Source organism: Ipomoea triloba, chromosome 3 (assembly GCF_003576645.1).
Source record: "Ipomoea triloba cultivar NCNSP0323 chromosome 3, ASM357664v1".
Taxonomy (NCBI): Eukaryota; Viridiplantae; Streptophyta; class Magnoliopsida; order Solanales; family Convolvulaceae; genus Ipomoea; species Ipomoea triloba.
In genome coordinates, this window is record NC_044918.1 from 32,585,776 (window position 1) to 32,606,752 (window position 20,977).

Sequence of the window (20,977 nt, forward strand, 5' to 3'; positions counted from 1 at the left end):
ATATAAAAATTGGGGATCCCCTCAAAAATGCAGGTGAAGGGTTTAAATAGCCAACCAAAAGTCAAAATCCCGAAATTGCCCTTAATGGCCCGGCCCACGTTAGCTCGACGCGTGGAGTATGGCGTGGAACCCTACTGGAAATGTTCCACTCCTTCTTCACGCGTGGAGGCAACGTGGATTGATCCCTACTCGGTTGCTTCTTCGTTTGTTCCTTCTTTTCGGCCTTGGATCCTGTTCTGTCCTGCGGGAATGACTTTGAAACATAATATAAAGCCGAGTTTGCAAATTTGATCACATCAGAGTCTTTTACGTAGGGGTGTGCAAACTTCCGAAAAATTTCGGTTAACCGACCGAATCGAAAAATTTCGGTTAACCATTAACCGAACCGAAATGTTTGGTTCCGTTAATGGTTAAAAGAATCCTAACTTCGGTTAATGGTTAATTCGGTTCTAAACGGTCGGTTAACCGAATTAACCGAACGGTTAACCGAAGTTTTTAATATATATATAAATAATTAAATATAAATACTTATGTATATGAATATGTGATCCTGAAATCTTTAATTTCTCTCTGTCTCTCCGCCTCTCCCTCTCGACTCTCGTCTCCAGGGCAACTCCTCCCTCCAATACTCCGGCCTCCTTTCACTGATAAACGTTATTTTTATTGTTAATTTATGCAAATTCCTTTTATAATTTATTTACAAATTTGGTTAATTTTCGTTTATTCTTTTATTAGTTTTAATAATTAGTTTTGTTTGGACTGTTAGTTTTATTACTTTTAGGTTAGGTTAAATAATAAATGTATTAGCTCATTAGTTAAAAGCCAAAGCGATTTTCCTTGACTTTCTTCTACGGAGCCGACGATCAGAGGAAGCAGCGAGATTTCAGGAGGCGGCAACGGTTCGTCTCAATTGATCCGATTCATATGCGGATTCAATTGACCAGGCGATTTTCAGGGCTTCTATCGGTCTTCCGGCGAGCGATCTCTGGGATGAAACTAGGAAAGGCTGTTGGGATTGAAGCAGTATAAATAAAGGGAAATTAATGCAAGAAAGGATCATCAATTAGCTCCGGATCAATTATGGAAGCGGCACAGAGAGTGATCTATTCGGCAACAACATTCCGGGCGGTGGATCTTTGAGTTAGCAATGAATCAATTCCAGCGGTGCATCAATTCTTCACGACAGCTTTAATTTCATTTGGGCAATTTGACATTGGCATAAACAATTCTTTTCCCTTCTTTCGTTTCCTACCTTTCCCTTTAATTTCACGTCATTGAGATTTGTGTTATACTACTAAGCAATTCTTGAATTATATACAATGTTTAATGCTTAGCTGGAGATTATATTCTGATTGCTTCTGTCAATTATAATGAGCTACTAATTGTTTTATTTTAGGAATATGATGAAATTGCCATAAAGTCTTTGTATTAATTTATGTTTATGTTTGCCAGTCCAATTATGTTTTATTCTAGATTTGTATCGAGATTAATTGAATTTGGCCAATTTAGCTTCCAATTAGTCTAATTGAGGGAATTAATTGAGTATACACCATGCCTATTAATTCCATGCTCGGTAGGATAGAAAGATAAGCAATTAGATGTCTTATTTAATTATTTATTGTGGTTCACAACCCGGGTATTCCGTAAGTTCTTCTTTGCTTAATGGGTTTTAATCATTCGATTAAAGCACATGATTTCCTTTGGATGCCATACGAAGTTATCATATTAACGAAAGAACGAACCCTTAATTTGATTGGCAGTATTAGACTCAAAAATGCAAAACTAGTAGTGGTAATGGATTCATGTTCCTAGGCTTTTCTAATTTGACTGAAACTTGTCTTTCCTGTTGGTTACTAAATCATTTGCTTCTTCATTTTTATTCTTTTACTTTCCCAAATTTTGCCTGCATTTCTTTTGCAATTTCTCTCAATTATTTCTTATTTAATTTAATTGTCCGCAATTGAAACATCATTTTACAATCTTTAAAATTATTCCTTCCAATCTTTTTTCAATTTAATTGCATAGCATTAGTTCCCTGTGGGTTCGACCCTTGGCATTGCACACTATCACTACAACTGATTCGTACACTTGCGAGGACATTTATTAAAATTTTCCATCACTCACTCTCGTCTCCACTCTCCAACGTCTCACTCCTCTCGTTAATTGTTACTGCTCCACCGGCGTCCGAGTGTCCATCGACCGTGTCCAGTGTCCGTCGACCGTCGTCTGCTCTTCACTGTCTGCTCCATGTGCTCGGCCACCAGCGACCAGTTCAATTCGACTTCACGGCCACTCGCCAGCGCCCAACAGTCTCCACTTGCTCCATCTGCTCCACGGTATGTCGGTCTCCACCAGTGACTAGTTCAGTAATCAATACAATGTATGTTTTTATTTTATTTTTTTGTTTTTTTTTTGTTTTAATATTTTCTAGACTATTAATACTTCATTTTTAACAAGTTTTTATGTGTGAAATATTTTTTTTGTTGCTAATAATAAAATTTTATTTTTTAAGTTTCCACTTTCCTGTGAATGCTTGATTTTAGACTTTGTTTCCAGTGTATGTGACTATGTTCTATAAGACTGTATGTGACTTTGATTTTTAATTGTTCTTTGTATGTTACTTGTAGATAGGGATGGCAATGTGCCCCGTCCCCGTCTCTAACGGGGACGGGGATGGGGAAAAATTTCGGGGATCGAGGAAGGGGACGGGGTATTTGTGAAATTTCCCGTCGGGACGGGGATACCCCTTCCTGCCCCGCTCCATCCCCGAATAATTATATATATATATATATATATATATATATATTTATTTATTTATTTATTTATTTATTTATAAAAGCATATGCTTTTATAAATACATAGCTAGTATATTGCTATGCTTTTATAAATAAATAAATAAATAAATAAATAAATATATATATATATATATAAAAGCCCTTATTCACATGAGGACTATATACTATAGAGGACTATGAGGAGGACTATGAGGATTAATGCTACCCATCAAATCAAAAAGAATAAACGGCTAAGATAAGAATGTCATGGATATGGTAATGGCACATAGAATTAGTAATTAAGGGCAAATAAGAGATTTAACATGAATTAGAATTATGGAAGGCTTTTAATTGACAAAGATATAATTACTCTTGACTTATAATTAAGGTAGAGAATCAATACTGCATTTCATCAGTAGGAAACCAAAAAAAACAAACGAAGTGAAAATCCACAACCCATGGCCAGCAGCGTTGAAGACGTGTGTGATGATACCATGGGAGATGACTGTGAATGGAATTCTGAGCAAGGGATAGGAGACGCCTACATGGAGAAACATGCCCCGGGAATGTTTGAAGGTAAGATTCACAACTTTATTCAAGCTTCAAAAAAATAGACCGTATTTGTATGCGTTATTTGAAGCTTCCATGTTTAGTTATCACTGAAGCTTTCAAAGTGTTATGTTTCATCCGCATGAATTTCGAGAGTTTAACGTGTGCCCATATATAATTCGTTGTTTGGCCAGGCTCTTCCGAATTCGTGTGCCTTTCTTGAATCTTCCATGTTGAGTGGAAAGACGCATGGAAACTGAGAGTTTGACGTGTGCGTATATATAATTTGTTGCTTGCCCAATTTGCCCATATGAATTTATGTTTGATAAACGGATTCATAAAGTAATTCATAAATTGAGATAGGGAACAAAAAGATAGAATTCGCAAGGCCTATTTATCATATGAAAATGCAAGACCATTTGTAGCGAAAAATTAACAGTAACCAGTTTGAGTTTTTTTTTATTTAATAAAATGTGAGCCTATGTTTGATCATTTGGCCATAATTGTAGAATTTGTAGTTATTGTGTGCCAAAATCGAATATATTGTGTGTCAGTCGTGCATTTATTGTGTGCCATACATGCTAGACGTAGGGAATAAATCCCCAACGTGTAAAGGCCTCTACAGTTTGCGGTTAGTATTTTTATTTTCGTATATTGTGAGCCGATGTTTGAATGCCAATTATGCTTACTTGTGTTGTCTGCACACTGAACTAGACATACAAGGGAATGACAGTGAAGCATGTAAGGTGCAAATCTGTCATGAAACAAACGACGAATTTATACCGGAATGTGACGAATCAATAAAGCCAAACCTTGGTCAACGATTTAGAACAGTTGACGAAGGTGTTCGATTTTACAAACAATACGCAGCCACGGTAAGATTTGATGTTCGATGCAGCACCATGAGGAAGAACCGAGACGAAGACATTGAATTGAAATATTTTGTATGTTTTCAAAAAGGGCACACAATGAGCACAAATGAAGGGAACCAAATTAAACCAAGTATAACTTATTTTGATTTTGTTGTGTCCACTTAAACAAAAGAAAAAAAACAGAATAAAAACAAAGGGAACACATAGCATAGCTTTTAAAGACTAAATGTAAGTCTTCATTGACGCTTTAGTTCAGGGTGATTCCAAACTACAAATTTTAATTAGACATGACAAAAGAGCATTAATGACTGATTAGAAAAATGTTGGCAGTCCTACAATTTGAAAATGTTTGACCATTTGTACTGTAAAATTGACAGTGACCTAAGCATTTTTATTTTTTGGGATATAATGTTCACCTATGTGTGTTAATTTGCTCAAAATCGTGTGCCAAAGTTGAAAATATTGTGTGACGAGCATATATTGTGTGCCATACAAGACAGACAGGGGAATAAATTCCACGCGCGGAATAGAGTTCTCAAGACTTGGCTTTACGCAATTAATGAAAAGTCCGGTATAATTTGCGATTATTATTTATTTTCCATAAATTGTGAGCCTATGTTTGAATGCCATTTATGTCATACATTTTCAGGAGGGCACACGAGGCAGAACAAATTGGCACATTATATAACATAACTGTCGTAGAGTGTCGTACCCGTTTATAATAAGTTATAACAATTTAAAACGTGTGCCACACCCGTTTATAACATGTGTCATAACAGTATATAACGTATGTCATACAGTGCAAAGTGCAAACTCGTGCGCACGAAATGTAAACCGGACACAATTAAATGATTAATATGGTAAAACAACAATGACAAAAAAAAAAAAAAAAGAAGAAGCTATACTTGATCAACTCCTAGGGGACTGCCATGGGAAATGACAACAAAATCAAAATGGTGATGTTAATATAGTGCACAAAACCAACAATCTTTGGTGGTAGACAAAGGAGACCTTCCCAATTCCTCTACACTTAAATCAGTATCTGGAGCATCGACAAAATCGTCATCCTCATTAGAAATATAAGACGTCAAGTGCACCACTGTGCCTTTTTGCTGCCAGCAAGAAACATATATAATAATCAACAGTAGCACACAATGCGACCCAAAATGGCATACATAATTAAAAACTGTGGCACACAACAAAAACACCAATTGGCGTACAAAGAAAACAACACACAAAAAAAAAAGCAAAAAGAAAAAAAAGAAAAAAAAAGAGAGACCAAGAAAACTAAAAAAAAAAAAAAACAAAAGGAAAATAGTCGATACATTCAGATAAGAAATGTGCATGATTGAAATAGCTAACGAATATAAACTTACAAAAGCATGACACACAACATCTTCGAGCAGGGCACACACATGATAAAAACATGACATAGAACATAATATTAACGGCGTACATAATTATAACATACAAAAATCAACCTACGAAAATCAAGATAATCATCATCGTAGCACGCAGATTGAACCACATAAATGTTTAAATAATATTATAACATACTAAACTATTCAATACCAAACTATTATAATACCAATAAATACAACCTAACATGAAATTAATCTACAACTTAAAACTACCACAATTAGATACTATCTAGCCTATTTGTTTGAATCTTTTTTAATCTTTTTAAGCACAAATAATATATTTTGGTTTTGATTATTAAACCCAAGCCAAATTAAAGGCAACAAATGATAATGAAATCAAAACCATAATCACACTTTACTGTTTCAAAACAAAGTTTATAGTAAATCTAGATAATGTTGATCAACAATATGATTCTTTTACATACATAGTTAACATTTAACAACATATTCATACAAAAATAATACTTTGTAAATTGATGCATAGCTTTTTCATAAAACCAATTTTTTAGTTAAACCTTCTCAATCATATAACAGATTCACTATACTCCAAGAATTGATATACAATTGATATTCATCTCCTAAAATGAGTTCTCTCTATAGTTGTCAACAACAAAACCTAGGAGAAAAAAATGGTTTAAAAAAAATGAGACATACGACATAAACTAACATGGCACACAACATATGGATTAATGGCACACAACACACCAAACAAACTACTATGTAGTTTGAACGACAAAAAAAAAAAAAAAAAAAAAAAAAGCCAAACTCAAACTGCCTACCATTAAAGAAAAAAAAAACAAAAAATGAAACACAACCTAACACCTTAATTCAATCAGTAGTAAAATTAACCACTAATACAACAGTAAACATAGTTCTAATAGCAAAAACAACATCAAACACACATAAGTAACCCAAAAGTTGCATAATATTATGAAAAAAAACCCAAAAACAAAATTCCTACAATTAAACAAAAAACAAAAAAAAAAAAGCCCTAATTTGAACAGAAACCCAAAAAAAAAAATCAAAAAAACAAAACACATAATTCCACCCTAACACTCACTAAACAAACCCTACCCCCCATCCCCTCCCTAACACATAATTCCACCCTAACACTCACATAATTCCCCCCCCCCCCCCCCCTTTTTTTTTTCTAACAACCCTCAACTGTTGATTTAATAGATGGATCAAATCAATCTTCACTTTTTACGTGGAAGCATGTTAAAAAGTATGGATACATATAGGTATTATTGATCAAATAAGAAAAAAGTTTATAGGAGAAAACTAAAAACCAATCTTAGTCTTATATATGAAAAAAGTTCAAAGTTTTTAAAAATAAAATGATATTTTTATAATTATTACTAATTTACTATACAACTTTTAACGACAAATTATACCGTGGACTATGGTCCAAAACGGTATTGTTTCTTGTATATAAAATGGAACTGAATATGTTATACAAGTGGAGCTACCTATGTTCAATGGCACAGAACGGGTGTCGTTTTGGACTATGGTCCACAAAGCTCTGTGGACCCTGGTCCACAATATAACGATCGGACTCAAACTTACTCGCTGCACTCAATCCAGTAGTCCCCTCTTGCCTCGTGGCTATCACATTTTTTGCAATGAAAATTGCTTGAGAACATACACCCTTCATCAGATAGTCTCTATATTTCCCATAACATATATTTTTATTTCAATCAAAAACCACACATTTCACATTTCCCAAACGTACAGAGGAGACAACATGCCAGAAATGCTACTAAAAGAATTGGCCTGTGCATTTTATGTATATATGCCAGCTATATCAGAATTTACAAAATATTGAGCATAAAATGTAATGATAGATCTTCTAATGGTGAGGTGAGAGCATAGCAGAATAAATACATTAACCCAAACAAAAATGTAAGAAATTTGATTGGGAGCCAAAAACAATCAGCAACAACTGCTTGATGAATCAATAGGCTGTGGTGGCTTTTCCTTGAAAATGTTCTTTTTGATAGCCTTGGAGCCCTCAGCCAAGAGGGCTGGTGTATCAAGAATCTGCATATCATCACCACCATTGATTCATTCGTTGTATTCCATGTGAGAGATATTTAACCACAATTAAAAATTACTATATATCATCAACTTAAAAGATGAGCCTTGCCAATAGCAAAAACATACTTAAACTTTTATCAGAGGAAGCAAAGAAATATCAATACAACAGATTATACAGTATATGTTAACGTGAAGGGGAAAGTTGCAGGAAACAAGATGGTAGTGAAAAGATTTGGCAGAATAAAGGAGTGAGGTAGGGGATATGGTACGAGAAGCTGATTAAAGGAAGAAGTGGAGATGAAAGTGGTAATTGAGTATTGGAGATCAAAGTGGCCATAAAGCCTAATGATGAAGCATGGAGGAATTACCAATGAATTCACTGTTGAGAGACAGATTGGTTCAGTATCAGTTCGGCTTTTACCCAAACTATTTTGTATTCAGCCCATCTTTTTCTTTAATGTAATCTTTGAGCATCCACTTAATACATCAAAACCAAAAGAAGACATCCCATTTTGTAATTGCTATTGTCTTCACTATAAGTAACTTCAGTTGAATATAACTTCACAAAAACTATCAAAGAAACATATGCTTGAAAATACTTGCATGAAAAAAAAAAAGAAAATTGCTTCATAGGAAAAAAAAAGTTAGGAAGACAAGATTATGGACCTTCAAGATAAGCTCCTCGAAGCATTGCTGCACATTCACTCGTGTTTTTGCACTGCATTCTATAAAGAGGCATCCATATTCCCTAGCAAAGTCTATTCCTTCTTTTTTTGTTACAGCCCTTTCACCTTCCTGAAATAATTGGATGTAAAAAGCATTAACAAGTCAGAAAGCAAGTACCAATTAAAGCTTTGCATTATAACTCTTTAGCATCTCTCTGACTAGGGGAAACCAAATGTCTGACAAGCATTAACAAAAAGAAGTATAGAAACTTAATGAAATTGACAAGGAAGAAACACTGGGAATTTGGAATACAGTAATATCAACATTTAGGCTCCATTGTGATTCATGTCATAGCCGACCAACTTAGTGTTAGAGGCAAAAGGAGAAACAGAATCCAAATGTATTTAATTACTTCCTGTAGGTTAAGTGGAAATTTCACTTGGCTGATCTGAACTAGTTAGACTATAATGTATGCATGTCCAAATATGTTGCATAAACGTAACAATAGAATGCTAACATGAGTCCAGAACTCAGGATGCCATATGATATGATGACAGATTTCCCATCTGAAGCATACCCCCCTCAAAAAATACAATTGACTTCAACAGGAAAGATATAACAAAGAATGAATTTATCAAAAAAGAAACATAATCAATTTAAATTTGAAGAAAAGTACCTTGTCAACTTTGTTTCCAACAAGCATTCTGATACAATCTTGATTTGTGGAGTAAAGGTCAATCTCTTTAGCCCAAATCTCAGAAAGATTGGTAAATGTTTCTCGTCGTGTTACATCATAAACTGTTCAGACCAGAAAGCAAGGCTATGTTAGGAAAAAATGTTATCTTAATCAATAAGAAAGAAATTTTGCACTTGAAGTCAAAGAAAATTTTAGGAAATTAAGTAAATGTCACTTCTAAGTTAGAACATCACAGTTAATTGTGGTGTAATAATTTTTATTTTTATTATAACAAAAATCATCTCCACAGCACAAAGTAAAGAATAAATACCCATGATAATCCCTTGTGCTCCTCTGTAATATGAGCTTGTAAGTGTTCTGAATCTTTCTTGACCAGCTGCAAAACAAAAAATCCAGAAGCATGTAAATCCAGGGGAAACAAGCTTCAGAACCCTAATAAACAAAATTAACAATAATAAATGCTTGACACCTTCACTACAGCCTAAACAAGCTTAAATGTGCAATCGAAAATGTCACCATAGGAAGTGAATATACTTTTTTGTTTTGTCTGAACACAAGTTTCTTCAACCAGTCAATTAGCTACCACACACCGAGACTAATCCTATTCGTGCTAGGTAAGACCTCAAGGGTGGCAAACATTCCCTGATAGGTTTTAAGGAGTTGCATTCCGAGAACTTGAACCTGAGACCTCTTGTTAAGCTAGAAGAGACCACGCCATCTCATCCACACCCCCATGGGGTGAGGTGAATTTAATTGACATTCAAACAGAAGTATAGAACTCTTCTAATTAATTTGGTAATGATAGTAGATGCAAATGGAGATAGTGAAGCAAATCTCTATGAGTGTATTTTGCCAAGTTTGCTTGGGAAATTAAAATGAGGAACACTTGGGCAAGGACATCAACATTATGCAATCAGCTGCTATTTATCAAAGTAGTACGGAGTATTTAAGAGGCAATAGTTACTTTCTCTTTTGATATTCATCATTCTGATTTAGCCTTCCATTCAACAAGGATTTATTAGTTTTTATTGCAAAACTTAATTAATAAAGTTGTATTGTTTAGTTGTGAGGCAATAGATTTGAGCAAATACCGAAGTTGGAGCATTTGTCAAAGTGTGTGATTGGTCATTGGTGAGGTGTGGGCATGAGTAAAAAAAAGTGAAGATGTAATGGATACCGGGCTTCTCTCTCTCTCTTTGTGTGTGTGTGTGTGTGTGTGTGTGTGTGTATATATATATATATATATATATATCATTTCAAGGATGGAAAGCTTGTTCAATGCGCAGTTAATAGAAGAGTAAAAGACGAATGGACACGGGGAAAATCTCACTTGGTTCAAGGATGTAGATTGTGTAAACTGCATCATTCTTAGAGGTCATCTATGTTAACTAGTAAAGTTAATATGGCAATTAATTCTAGCCTCATATGATTCCATCACGTAACTCTAGAACAAATTATCTTACGATCAGACATATGCTATGTACTAAGTACTTCTGCTTTGAAAAGTGAAGGATCTTGGCTTTTTTATTTTATGAGCTCCTCAAGACAGACTAATGCTTTCCTGTTTTCCTAGATCTTCGTCTTGGTGCCCTTTCCTTTTCATTCCAATCATGCTGTATAACATCAGTTACCATATCTACTAGATCAGCTCCTTGGAAGCAAAAGAGACATAACCAACTAAATTGGATAAACTATAAGAGAAATCCAGAGGACTAAAGTTCTTATACCAGCACAAAGCACAGTGTTTTCTCCCATTTCTTAGATTTCAATGCAACAGACAGATAACATATTGTTCAAATGATAAAACATGGCAATCAGCCTCATTATGTCATTGTTTTGGACTTTTAGTATGAAAAGCTGGGTTAAAGCACATTGTGTTGCATAACCAGAAAGAAAGCATAACAATATGCAAAAATATAAAGAATGTAGCAGTAAATATTCCAAAGGTTGAGGGGCAGGAGGTCAAAAATAAAAGCTTCAGATGAGGAACTAAAAACCATACTAAACAGGTGAAAGCAATATTCCACTCTGTATTACCTGTATCCCAGATTGCAAGCTTTATCTTCTTCCCTCCCATATTGACATATTTCACCTTAAAATCAACACCTATCATTATATAAATCAGCATATACCAGATTCAGAATCGTCATCAAATGAGGATAAAAGTGAAAACTTTCCATCATAAAATATCAATTGGAAAAGCACACAGTGCGCACGTATATGCAAATCAACCGCATGACTTTAACAAGCTTTTATGTGATTCCAAGGACACAAGAACGGAAATAAAATCTAAAGCATATGATTTTATTTATAATGGATTCAGATAATGTCAAGTCATTCAAAGCCCATGACTATCTGAACTGCGGGAAATTAGAACCAGAAAGAGCAGTACCAATGGTGGGGGATAAATCCTCGAAGCTTTCAGAGGTGAAGCTTAGGAGAAGAGTGCTCTTTCCGACGCCGGAGTCTCCGATCAGCAGCAACTTGAATAGGAAATCAAACTCCGGGGATTGACTATTCGTCTCCATGATTGCTCTCTGACGATGGATAAACAATATGCAATTCTCAAACTTATATATTATTATAAGAAGTAATTACAATGTATATGCATACATGGATCAATTGTGCATTGTACGAAGAACGGGAAAGTGTAGCGGAAAATCTCCCGTCTTAACTCGGCTATCCGACTCAACGCGCTTTCACTGAGTAGTGGCCTTTTTCACAAAGTGACACTTGTATGATAGTCTAAAGAATTTTTACCTGTGAGACTGTCGGATTCTTAATTTCCTATGGTATAAATATGAAAATGTAATACTTATATTATAATAAAGTATTTGTTAGGGATAGTCTAATATTTTTAAGGAAAAATATAATACTTTTACTGATAGGGGATAGACTAAGGTTCAGTACCAAGAACTCGGTGTAGGAGGAAGGGACAACCGATGCAGAGGGAGAGAGGGCTCGAAGGAAGATATGATGACACATCGAAGGTCGGTCGACGATCGGTCGATCGAGGGACCGTTGAGAAGGTTACAAGGCAGCTGAAGATTTTAAGCTGAGAGTGATTGAACATAGCTATTGAAACAGTTGATTACCATGGAGGAAGGGTCGGGCTAAAGAAGTAAGAAAGATATGAGTCGGACCAAACCAACCTAGAAAGGGCCGAGAGGAGAAAGGCGGCGCATGAAGGGCGGTGTAAAATAGGCGGTCATGAAGGTTTCCTAAAAGGTTCTGCGGCGGAAGTTAGGAAATACGGAAGGAAGGTCGAGATAGATTAATAAACTGCCTAAAATGTAATAAGGAAAGAGTTCCTAAAGTAGTTTAGAAGTTTCCTAAGGGAGAAATCCATCTTGGTTTGTATAAATAGGAGTTCTAAGCCTTGAGAGATGCATAAGTCATTCATTGTACTCAAAGGCAATTCGTAATACAAAGAGGGCTGAAAAGTTACTCCAGTTTTCCGATTGTGTTAAGTCGATTTTCCGATGGTGTTGGCCTGCTGTTCGACCATTCCTTGGGAGATAAAACCAACATTAGCGCCGTTTGTAGAGATCGATCAAAAGGTTGTGTGGTCTCTAGTTGACTGAGAAAGAAGGAGGTACGAAGCAATCACTATTACATAAAACACTTTTAACGTCGGTTATTTTCTACATATAACGTCGGTTATTTTGCGACGTTATTCTCGCCAGCGTAGTATATAAATGATACGACGTCGGTTTTCTAAAACCGACGTCGTAGGTTATTTAAAAAATAATAATTAAGATACAACGTCAGTTTTTTTTTTAAAAACCGATGTTACATCTCTTTAAAAAAAAAATAGAGATACGACGTCGGTTTTTTTTTTAAAAAAAACGACGTCATGTCTATTTTTTTTAAAAAAATTAGAGATACAACGTCGGTTTTATTAAAAAAAAAATCAACGTTGTATCTCTTATAATTAAAAAAATACAAATATTCTGATCATGCAAATCAGATCATGCAAATATTCAGATCACGCAAAAAAAATAAATATGCAAATATGCAAATCTCTAAAAGAGAGAACTAAAACAAATATTCAAATCTAAATCTCTACATCTTCTGCACTCCACGCTGCAGGCACACAAACAAACATAGATTTGATTTGATTTTTACCTGCACTCCACAACTGTACACTTGTTCGCTGAAGGAGACATACCGGAGACTCGAAGAGGAGTAGCAACTGCGCTGTTGGAGGGAGCTCACGCCGTCATCGCTGTTTCTTCAGGTTCGCTGTTCGGTTGGAGATATACTCAAACTAGGTTCGTCGCTGGAGGGAGCTCGGTTCGTCGCTGAGCTTCAGGTTCGCCGTCGTCGCTCACCTTCGTCGCTGCACTACTCAACGTCGCTAGTCACCTCAGTCGCTGCGTTGTTGCTGTTTCTCCGATGATCGTTGTCTTCGTTCCTCCAAAGGTTACCGGCGAGACTCAACATAGAGATGAAGGCTAACAAGATGAAGGTTAAAGGTAGGGCTTAAGGCGCTGTTGCTGTACGAAGGGAAGAAGAGGAAGGGAAGAAGAGGAAGGGAAGAAGAGGAGTGCGAAGAGGATCTGATATGATTTTATTTAGAAGAGGAGTGCACAGGTTAAATAAGGCGCTGCTGCTTTACATTTTTTTTAAAATTTTATATAGAACATACAACGTCGGTTCTATGGAGAACCGAAGCCGTATGTCATTAATTGTTTTTTAAATAAATTTTTTATAACATATAATATCGGTTCTCACCGAGAACCGACGTCGTATGTCTTTACGTTTTTTTGTTTAAATTTATTTCGAACATAAGGCGTCGGTTCTATGAAGAAACGACGTCATATGTCTTTAATTTTTTTAAATATAAATTATTAATAACATACGACATCGATTTTAGGGAGAATCGACGTTGTATGTCTTACAATTAAAAATATATATATTTATGACGTTGGTTTTTGCCAAGAACCGACGTCGTAAAAAATATATATTACTTTTGCTTTATTTTATTGACATATAACGTCCGTTTGTAAAAAACCGACGTTAATTAGGCGACGTAGTATCATTTTTCTATAGTAGTGAATGGTGACTACCAGATGTCGTCAAGATCAGGGACAAGGAAGAACGCAAGTTCAGGTGCAAGTGAACGGCACTGCTGAACAGACTGTATCTCTGGGAAGGGATCTGCGGGAGCAGTTATCCCGACCTCGTAATGGCGATCTGCGAGAGCAACTCAATCACTCTCGTGCCCAAAGTGAGCAAGTGCGGGTGGAGGACCCACCAGCTAATGGGGTTCAAGTCGGCGAGGCGCCTCCGCCTGCTCCGCTGGTCGCGCCAGATCAACCCGAGTAACCTGGAATTCTTGGAGCGCTTACTCGACTGGTAGACATTTACGAGCGAGAGGTGCGCCTTCACGAAAGAGAGAGGCCTCCGGTGGTTCAGCAAGCAAGGTCTGTTCGACCGGTGGTGCAAGAAAGGTCGGCCGCTTCACATCGATCTCCATCGAGAGGACTGCGGCAGTCCGTCTTTGACAGGTTTGCGAACCAAGATGTGCCGGGTGATGAGAATCCGAGGGAGGTCGCTCCTAATGAGCTTAGAAATAGGCGGGAACTGCGGTATGATGAGGTTCAAAGACAAATTGAGGAACACTCAATCCATGAGAATAGTGGGGAGTCGCCAGCTGGCCTAGGTCGAAGGCCGGGGGATGTTGCTGCATTAGCTCGGCAAGTTTGAGATTTACAAAACCAAGTGAATGGGAATACTGGGGACGCTCAATCTTTCTTACGGGCGTGCCCTTTCTCTCCAGAAATCATGGCTTTCCGGACCCCATCAAAGTTTAAATTACCTGAGAATCTAATGTATGATGGAACCGGAGACCCCCGAGAGCACTTGCTTAGCTTTCAAGCTCGGATGCAGATTCATGGAGCCGAGGATCCTTTGATGTGTAAGGCCTTCCTAACAACTCTAACCGGTTCTGCGCAAAGGTGGTGCATGAAATTGCTCGAGCATTTTGTGAGTAGTTTCACCGAATTGGCCGAGCTCTTCTTGACAAATTATGACGCCTACTTACGTCCGAAAAAGAACTTTATGTACCTATTCGGGATTAAGCAGGATCCCACTAAGTCACTTTGGTTGTTCCTGGAAAGGTGGCAGAAAGAGGTTCACGCGGTGGACGATCTGGATGACAAGACGATGCTAATCTTGTTCATGGAGAATCTAAGGTTGGGAAAGTTGTATACCAACTTCCATACCGAGTGGCTGAGCTCGTACGCTCAAGCCATTCAAAGGGCCAACCGACACGCATATGCTGAGGACACGATATGGCAGAAAAAGATCCAGGAAGGAGGGTTGTCCCGACCCAAGAAGCCTCGTCTAGAAGAGCCGCGAACCAGAAGGTTTGATATGAGTTGGCTAAGCCGACAAGAGACTGGTCGGAACCCTAAAAGAGCGGGTGTCCTACCGTTCCGCCAACAGCCGATCGCAGTTCAAGAGGTTCAGGCTCAGCCTCAAACTGAGGTATGAACAACAAACGTGCCCCCGACCACTGGGCAGATTTCGGGAACTGGCAAGTTTTGTCGGTTGCATTGGTCGACTACTCATTCGATCGAGGAATGTGATTTCTTGAAGAAAGAAATGGAGGCCATTATACAAAGGAGTACTCCGTGTCAGTGGCGTCAGGGTTTGCCATAGCAGCGCGAGAACCCGAGTCAAGTCGGAGAGGGTAACCGCGATAAGGGGAAACAACCTGTTTCAGAGGAGAAGTAGTGTTAACGTGCTTTATCTCGATACTTTTGATAAGTTGGGATTGGATAGAGATATCCTTAGGCCGATCATCACTTGTTTGGCTGGGTTCACCGGTGATTCAATTGAGGTCGAAGGTTCTATAAAGTTACTGGTCGAGTTAGGCACTTACCCAAAGGTTACCACTATGGAGATGGAGTTTGTGGTCGTCCGGTTAGAATGCTCTCATAACGTGATTTTGGGGAGACCGGGATTGGAAGACCTAGGAGCCTTGATATCTTTGAAGCATCTATGCATGAAGTTCCGAACGCCTATGGGAGTTGGAGTGGTACGCAGCGATCAGAAAGTGGCTCGCGATTGTTACCTACAGTCTTGTCGCAAGATAGGAAGGTCCGACCTGCGAATCCATACCATTACTAAGAAGGAAAACATGGTGGAGCGGACCCTAGAACGACATGAACCAGCGGTCTAGTTAGAGGAGGTAGAAATTGATCCGACCTTCCTTGAAAGACGGGCGAGGATCGGTAAGGGTTTGTCTAAAGCTGTTAAGGAGTCAGTGGTACGAGTGTTGAAGAAGTATAAGAAGATCTTTGCATGGGGACCTGAGGATATGCTAAGGGTAGACCAGTCCATAATAACTCATCGATTGGCGGTTGACCCGACTTACCAACCTGTGGTTCAAAGGAAAAGACATTTCTCGACAGATCGACGGGAGTTTGTGAAGAAGGAAATTGATGCATTGCTAGCTGCAAGGCATATCCGGGAGGTAAAATACCCTAAATGGTTGGCCAACGTAGTGTTGGTCCCAAAGCCGCCTGCTTGGAGAATGTGTGTCCACTACACCGACTTAAGCAAAGCTTGCCCCAAAAACACATTCCCGTTGCCGATGATTGATCAGACGGTGGATGAGACAACAGGGTGTGCTTTACTGAGTTTCATGGACGCCTTAAGAGGTTATCACTAAATCTTCATGCATGCGCCTGACGTGGAGAAAACCGCTTTCGTCACTCCGGATGGAGTGTACTGCTACCGAGTAATGCCTTTCGATTTGAAGAATTCTGGTGCGACTTATACCAGAATGGTGTCTCAACTATTCAAAGACCTGTTGGGAAAGTCTATGGCCGCTTACGTTGATGACATGCTCATGAAAAGCCTCAAGGAGGAAAATCATGTGGACAACCTTGCTGCCAGCTTCTAAGTTATGGAGAAACACAATCTGAGGTTAAATACTAAGAAGTGTGCTTTTGCGGTACAAGGGGGTAAGTTCTTGGGCTACTTGGTAACTCGGCGAGGGATTGAGTCAAACCTTGAAAAGGTTAGGGCTGTTGATAAGTGCCAAAAGTAGCCATATTTTAGGGGTCATTTAGGTGTAAAATATGCTATAATAGATGTCCATTAGGCCTAGAAACATGCTAAAATAGGATAATTTCATTGCATATAGGTCTAGGGACTAATCTTGTGTGTTTTTATATAATTTGCACAATTCTTGCACTTCGCAGGGCATTCTGGCGAGACTTCAGTAAAACGGACGTAACCGGAGCTAGGAATGTCCGAATGAGGCGAGGCAGGTGGCTATGGAACCGTATCGACGAGGGCTACAACATAGAAGAAGACACAAGAAACAAACTTCACCATGCACGCTCACACGCGTGTGAGCGGCGTGGTTGCTTACTGGTTCGCTCCCACGCACGCTCACACGCGTGTGAGCCGCGTGGACGCGACACAGCGCGGAAATTATTAGGGCAAAATTTTGGGGGCTATATATATATGCCCTTTATAGGTCTTTTAGATCAGTTTCTAGCAGCCCCCAATAGCTTTAGATCTGATTTCCCTTTCCAAATTCTTCCCCTTTGGGAAAGAAAACATTCCTCCTTAGAATAGATTTAGGATTTGAAGATGAAGATGTAGATTCAAGCTCTTTAGGTATAATTTCTCTTCTATTAATATAAAGTTTACTCTTTTATATTCTTGCATTGTTTATATTGTTTCTATTTATGTTTATTTTGGTAGAGTAGAGTAGTTGGGTGTGTGTGCCCTTGTTGATCTATAGATTGATGCTTAGAATTTATCTTATGATCTTGAGATTTGTGGGAGTATGATTGATATTTGTATGGATGATGTTGTTCAATCTTTACTTCTATTTCCGGCCGGGATAGGTAGTAAACCGAGTGGAAGTGAGACAGTGCGCGATAGCGGCCTCTCACGAGCCCAACTCATCTATATCTCCGCTCTTAATCCGAAAGGATGAGATCCGAGAGGAGTGGTAGGCTAGGTGTTCGATGAAATGCCTCAACCGAATGAGGATTGAGAGTTTGAGTGTGACGCCACTCAATACAAAGACCATGACTCCCTAGATCAATCCCGAAACCCAATTCCAAGCTACCTACGATAATCAATCCTTTGGCTTAACTTTGGCATGCACCCCTTACCTTTTATCTTTTGTATTTTCTATCCTTTTCACCTTACACAACCAACCATGAACAAAACCTTCCCCTTTGATTCTTGTAACTCTTACCTTTCAACTTCCTAAATGCCACACATATTCGGTTCCCATTCGCCATCCTTGAGAGACACGACACTCGGGGAGTCTTGACTCTTCGTTTTACCACTTCCATACCACATTCACCCTCACCACTATACACACAACATCAGCTGTCCTAGACATGCAGCCGCCTAAAACTATTAAGGAGTTGCAGCACTTGACATGTCGGTTAGCAGCACTGAGTCGATTTCTGTCTAAATCAGGCGACCGGTCCCTACCTCTCTTCGACGCCTTGAAGACTAGGGACGGGTTCGTTTGGTCAGAGGAGTGTAGACCGCCTTCAAAGATCTCAAGAAGTGCCTTCTTTCCCCTCCACTATTGTCTAAACTAGTGGAGGACGAAGTACTGTTTCTTTACCTAGCCGCCTCCCAGCAGGCTGTCAGCTCGGTCCTCGTCCAAGAAGAAAACAAGGTTTAACATCCGATATACTATGTCAGTAGAGCTTTAAAGGCTGCCGAAGTTCGTTACTCGCCACTCGAGAAGATGGTCTATGCATTAGTAGTCACGACCAGAAAGTTGGTCCCCTACTTCCAAGCTCACCCGATTCGAGTATTAACATATCAACCATTGGCAGGAGTTCTTAGGAATCCGACCTCTTTCGGTCGATTAGTAAAGTGGTCTGTCAAACTGACCCAGTATGGAATTGAGTATCAACCACGACCTGCCATCAAAACCCAAGTATTGGCCGACTTTATAGTCGAGTGCACAACTTAGGATTCAAAAGACGACTCTGTGATTGTTTCTGATTCCGAGGAATGGTGGGAGATGCATGCTGATGGTGCCTCAAGTCAAAAGCACCATAGAGGGGGAGTAATGTTAACTACCCTAGAAAGATTCCGATTGTACTACGCCCTAGAATACCAGTTCAAAACCTCCAACAACGAAGCTGAGTATGAAGCTGTCCTTGGTGGACTATGGGTGGCCAAAGCTTTAGGAGCCAAGAGGTTACGTATCCGGACTGACTCACGGTTGGTGGTCGAGCAAGTGAAGGGAACTTATGAGACCAAAGGAGAAAGAATGAGGCAGTATAAGGATGTGATTGAGGGACTCCTAAGGGAGTTCCAAGCTTATGAGATCGACCATGTTCTCAGAACAGAAGTCTCGGAGGCAGACGTTCTATCTAAGGTAAAGTTGGGAGGAATACCAGAATACTTAGTGAGCATATGTCAGAATGAGATGGTGGAACGATCGAGTATAGAGACTCGGGATAAGGTCATAGAGAACGTGAATGAGATAAGCCAGCAAGGACGACATTAGAGAAACAGTAGTACTGGGGAGGAAATTACTCCAGAGGCTCAAGTATTGGTCAGCTTCATCATGTACAAAGAAAAGGTCGAACTACTTGATAACCCGGTGGAAGCAGCTAGAATTAAGAGAATGACACCGTCCTATGTCGTGCAGAGCCGACGACTATACAAAAGATCTTTCGAGGGACCCCTCTTACTGTGTTTGTTCCCGACCGATGCTGAAAAGGTAATGGAGGAGGCGCACTCAGGATTTTGCTCGGCGCACCAAGGAGCTCACACTTTGGCGTGAAAACTAGTGCTGCAAGGATACTATTAGTCGACCATGATCAGAGACTGTATTCGGAAAGTAGCCAAGTGCCCTGTTTGTCAAGCCTTTGCTCGAAAGGAAACAAGGCCGACTTCCTTCTATATGCCGGTCACCACCACTATCCCCTTCGCAAGGTGGGGTATTGACTTGCTGAGCCCGTTACCAATCGCGCCGGGCGGACACAAGTTCTGCATAATAGCTGTTGATTATTTCACTAAGTGGGTGGAGGCCGAGCCATTGGTCACCATAACCGAGTATCAGTGTAGGAAGTTCCTGTTGAAAAACATAATCTGTCGGTTTGGCATTCTCGAGCATTTGATAAGTGACAACGGTCGACAGTTTGATTGCCGACCCTTTACCAAGTTCTGTGAGCAGTTCGGGATTCGGCATACTAAGGCGAACGGACAAGTGGAAAACGTCAACCGAAGTATCATGGATGGAATACGGAAAAGGTTAAGTGATCTGCAAGGAAGTTGGGTGAGCGAGTTAGAATGAGTGTTATGGGTTTACCGCACAAGTTCGAGGAGGACAGCTGGAGAAACACCCTTTTCCTTAACATATGGGTTTGAAGCTAAGGTGCCGATCGAAGTACTCGAGCCTAGTGACCGAGTCATGCGATACACCGACGAGATAAACGAAGAAAGTCTGATGATAGAAAAGAATTTTCTAGAAGTGAGGAGAGAAGTTGCTCAGCGCCAGATGGCCGAATATTAGAGGTCGGCCAAAAGATATCAAGACAAGCGTGCCAATCCCCGCTACTCTTTTGAAGGGGACTTGGTGCTTAGAAGTCGGACCGCTAGTCAGCCCAATGAAGGGGGGAAAGTTTGCAAAGAAGTGGGAAGGGCGTTACCGCATAGCTGTTGTAGTTTAACCTGGGACGTACCGGTTGGAAGCAATGAATGGTCGACCGATAGAAAGGATTTGGAACTCACATCACCTCAAGAAATTTTACCAGTAAGGGCTGAAAAGTCCGAGCTATCGTAAAGGCTTAAAAATCTAGAATTTAGGGTAGGCTGAAAAGTCAGCCCCTTAGGTCGAAAGACCCTTAGCTAATTAGTGGTCGAAAGGTCTATTATAGTTAGCAGCTGAAAAGCTTATTTCGTGTAAAAGGCCGAAAAACCTATAATTCGATTATTTTTAGAAAT

General features: G+C 39.1%; 1 protein-coding gene across 1 annotated transcript; it reads right to left on the minus strand.

Moving 5' to 3' along the window:
* Positions 1–7,285: 7,285 nt before the first annotated feature.
* Positions 7,286–11,713, minus strand: LOC116013918 (ras-related protein RABC1-like). Its single transcript, XM_031253886.1, has 7 exons — positions 11,630–11,713; positions 11,409–11,553; positions 11,054–11,122; positions 9,327–9,392; positions 8,996–9,117; positions 8,320–8,448; positions 7,286–7,656 (listed from the first exon to the last, which is right to left on the minus strand). The coding sequence occupies exons 2-7, from the start codon at positions 11,542–11,544 to the stop codon at positions 7,549–7,551; spliced, it is 630 nt and encodes a 209-aa protein (XP_031109746.1). The 5' UTR covers positions 11,545–11,553; positions 11,630–11,713; the 3' UTR covers positions 7,286–7,548.
* Positions 11,714–20,977: the final 9,264 nt, after the last annotated feature.

Bases quoted from the DNA above. Each gene is read 5' to 3' on its own strand.
- LOC116013918 (XM_031253886.1), bottom strand. From the start codon at position 11,544: ATGGAGACGAATAGTCAATCCCCGGAGTTTGATTTCCTATTCAAGTTG. The intron at 9,118-9,326 runs GTATTTATTCTT...TGGTCTGAACAG, and splicing joins AGCACAAGGGATTATCATGG to TTTATGATGTAACACGACGA. The intron at 7,657-8,319 runs GTCCATAATCTT...GATGATATGCAG, and splicing joins TCGAGGAGCTTATCTTGAAG to ATTCTTGATACACCAGCCCT.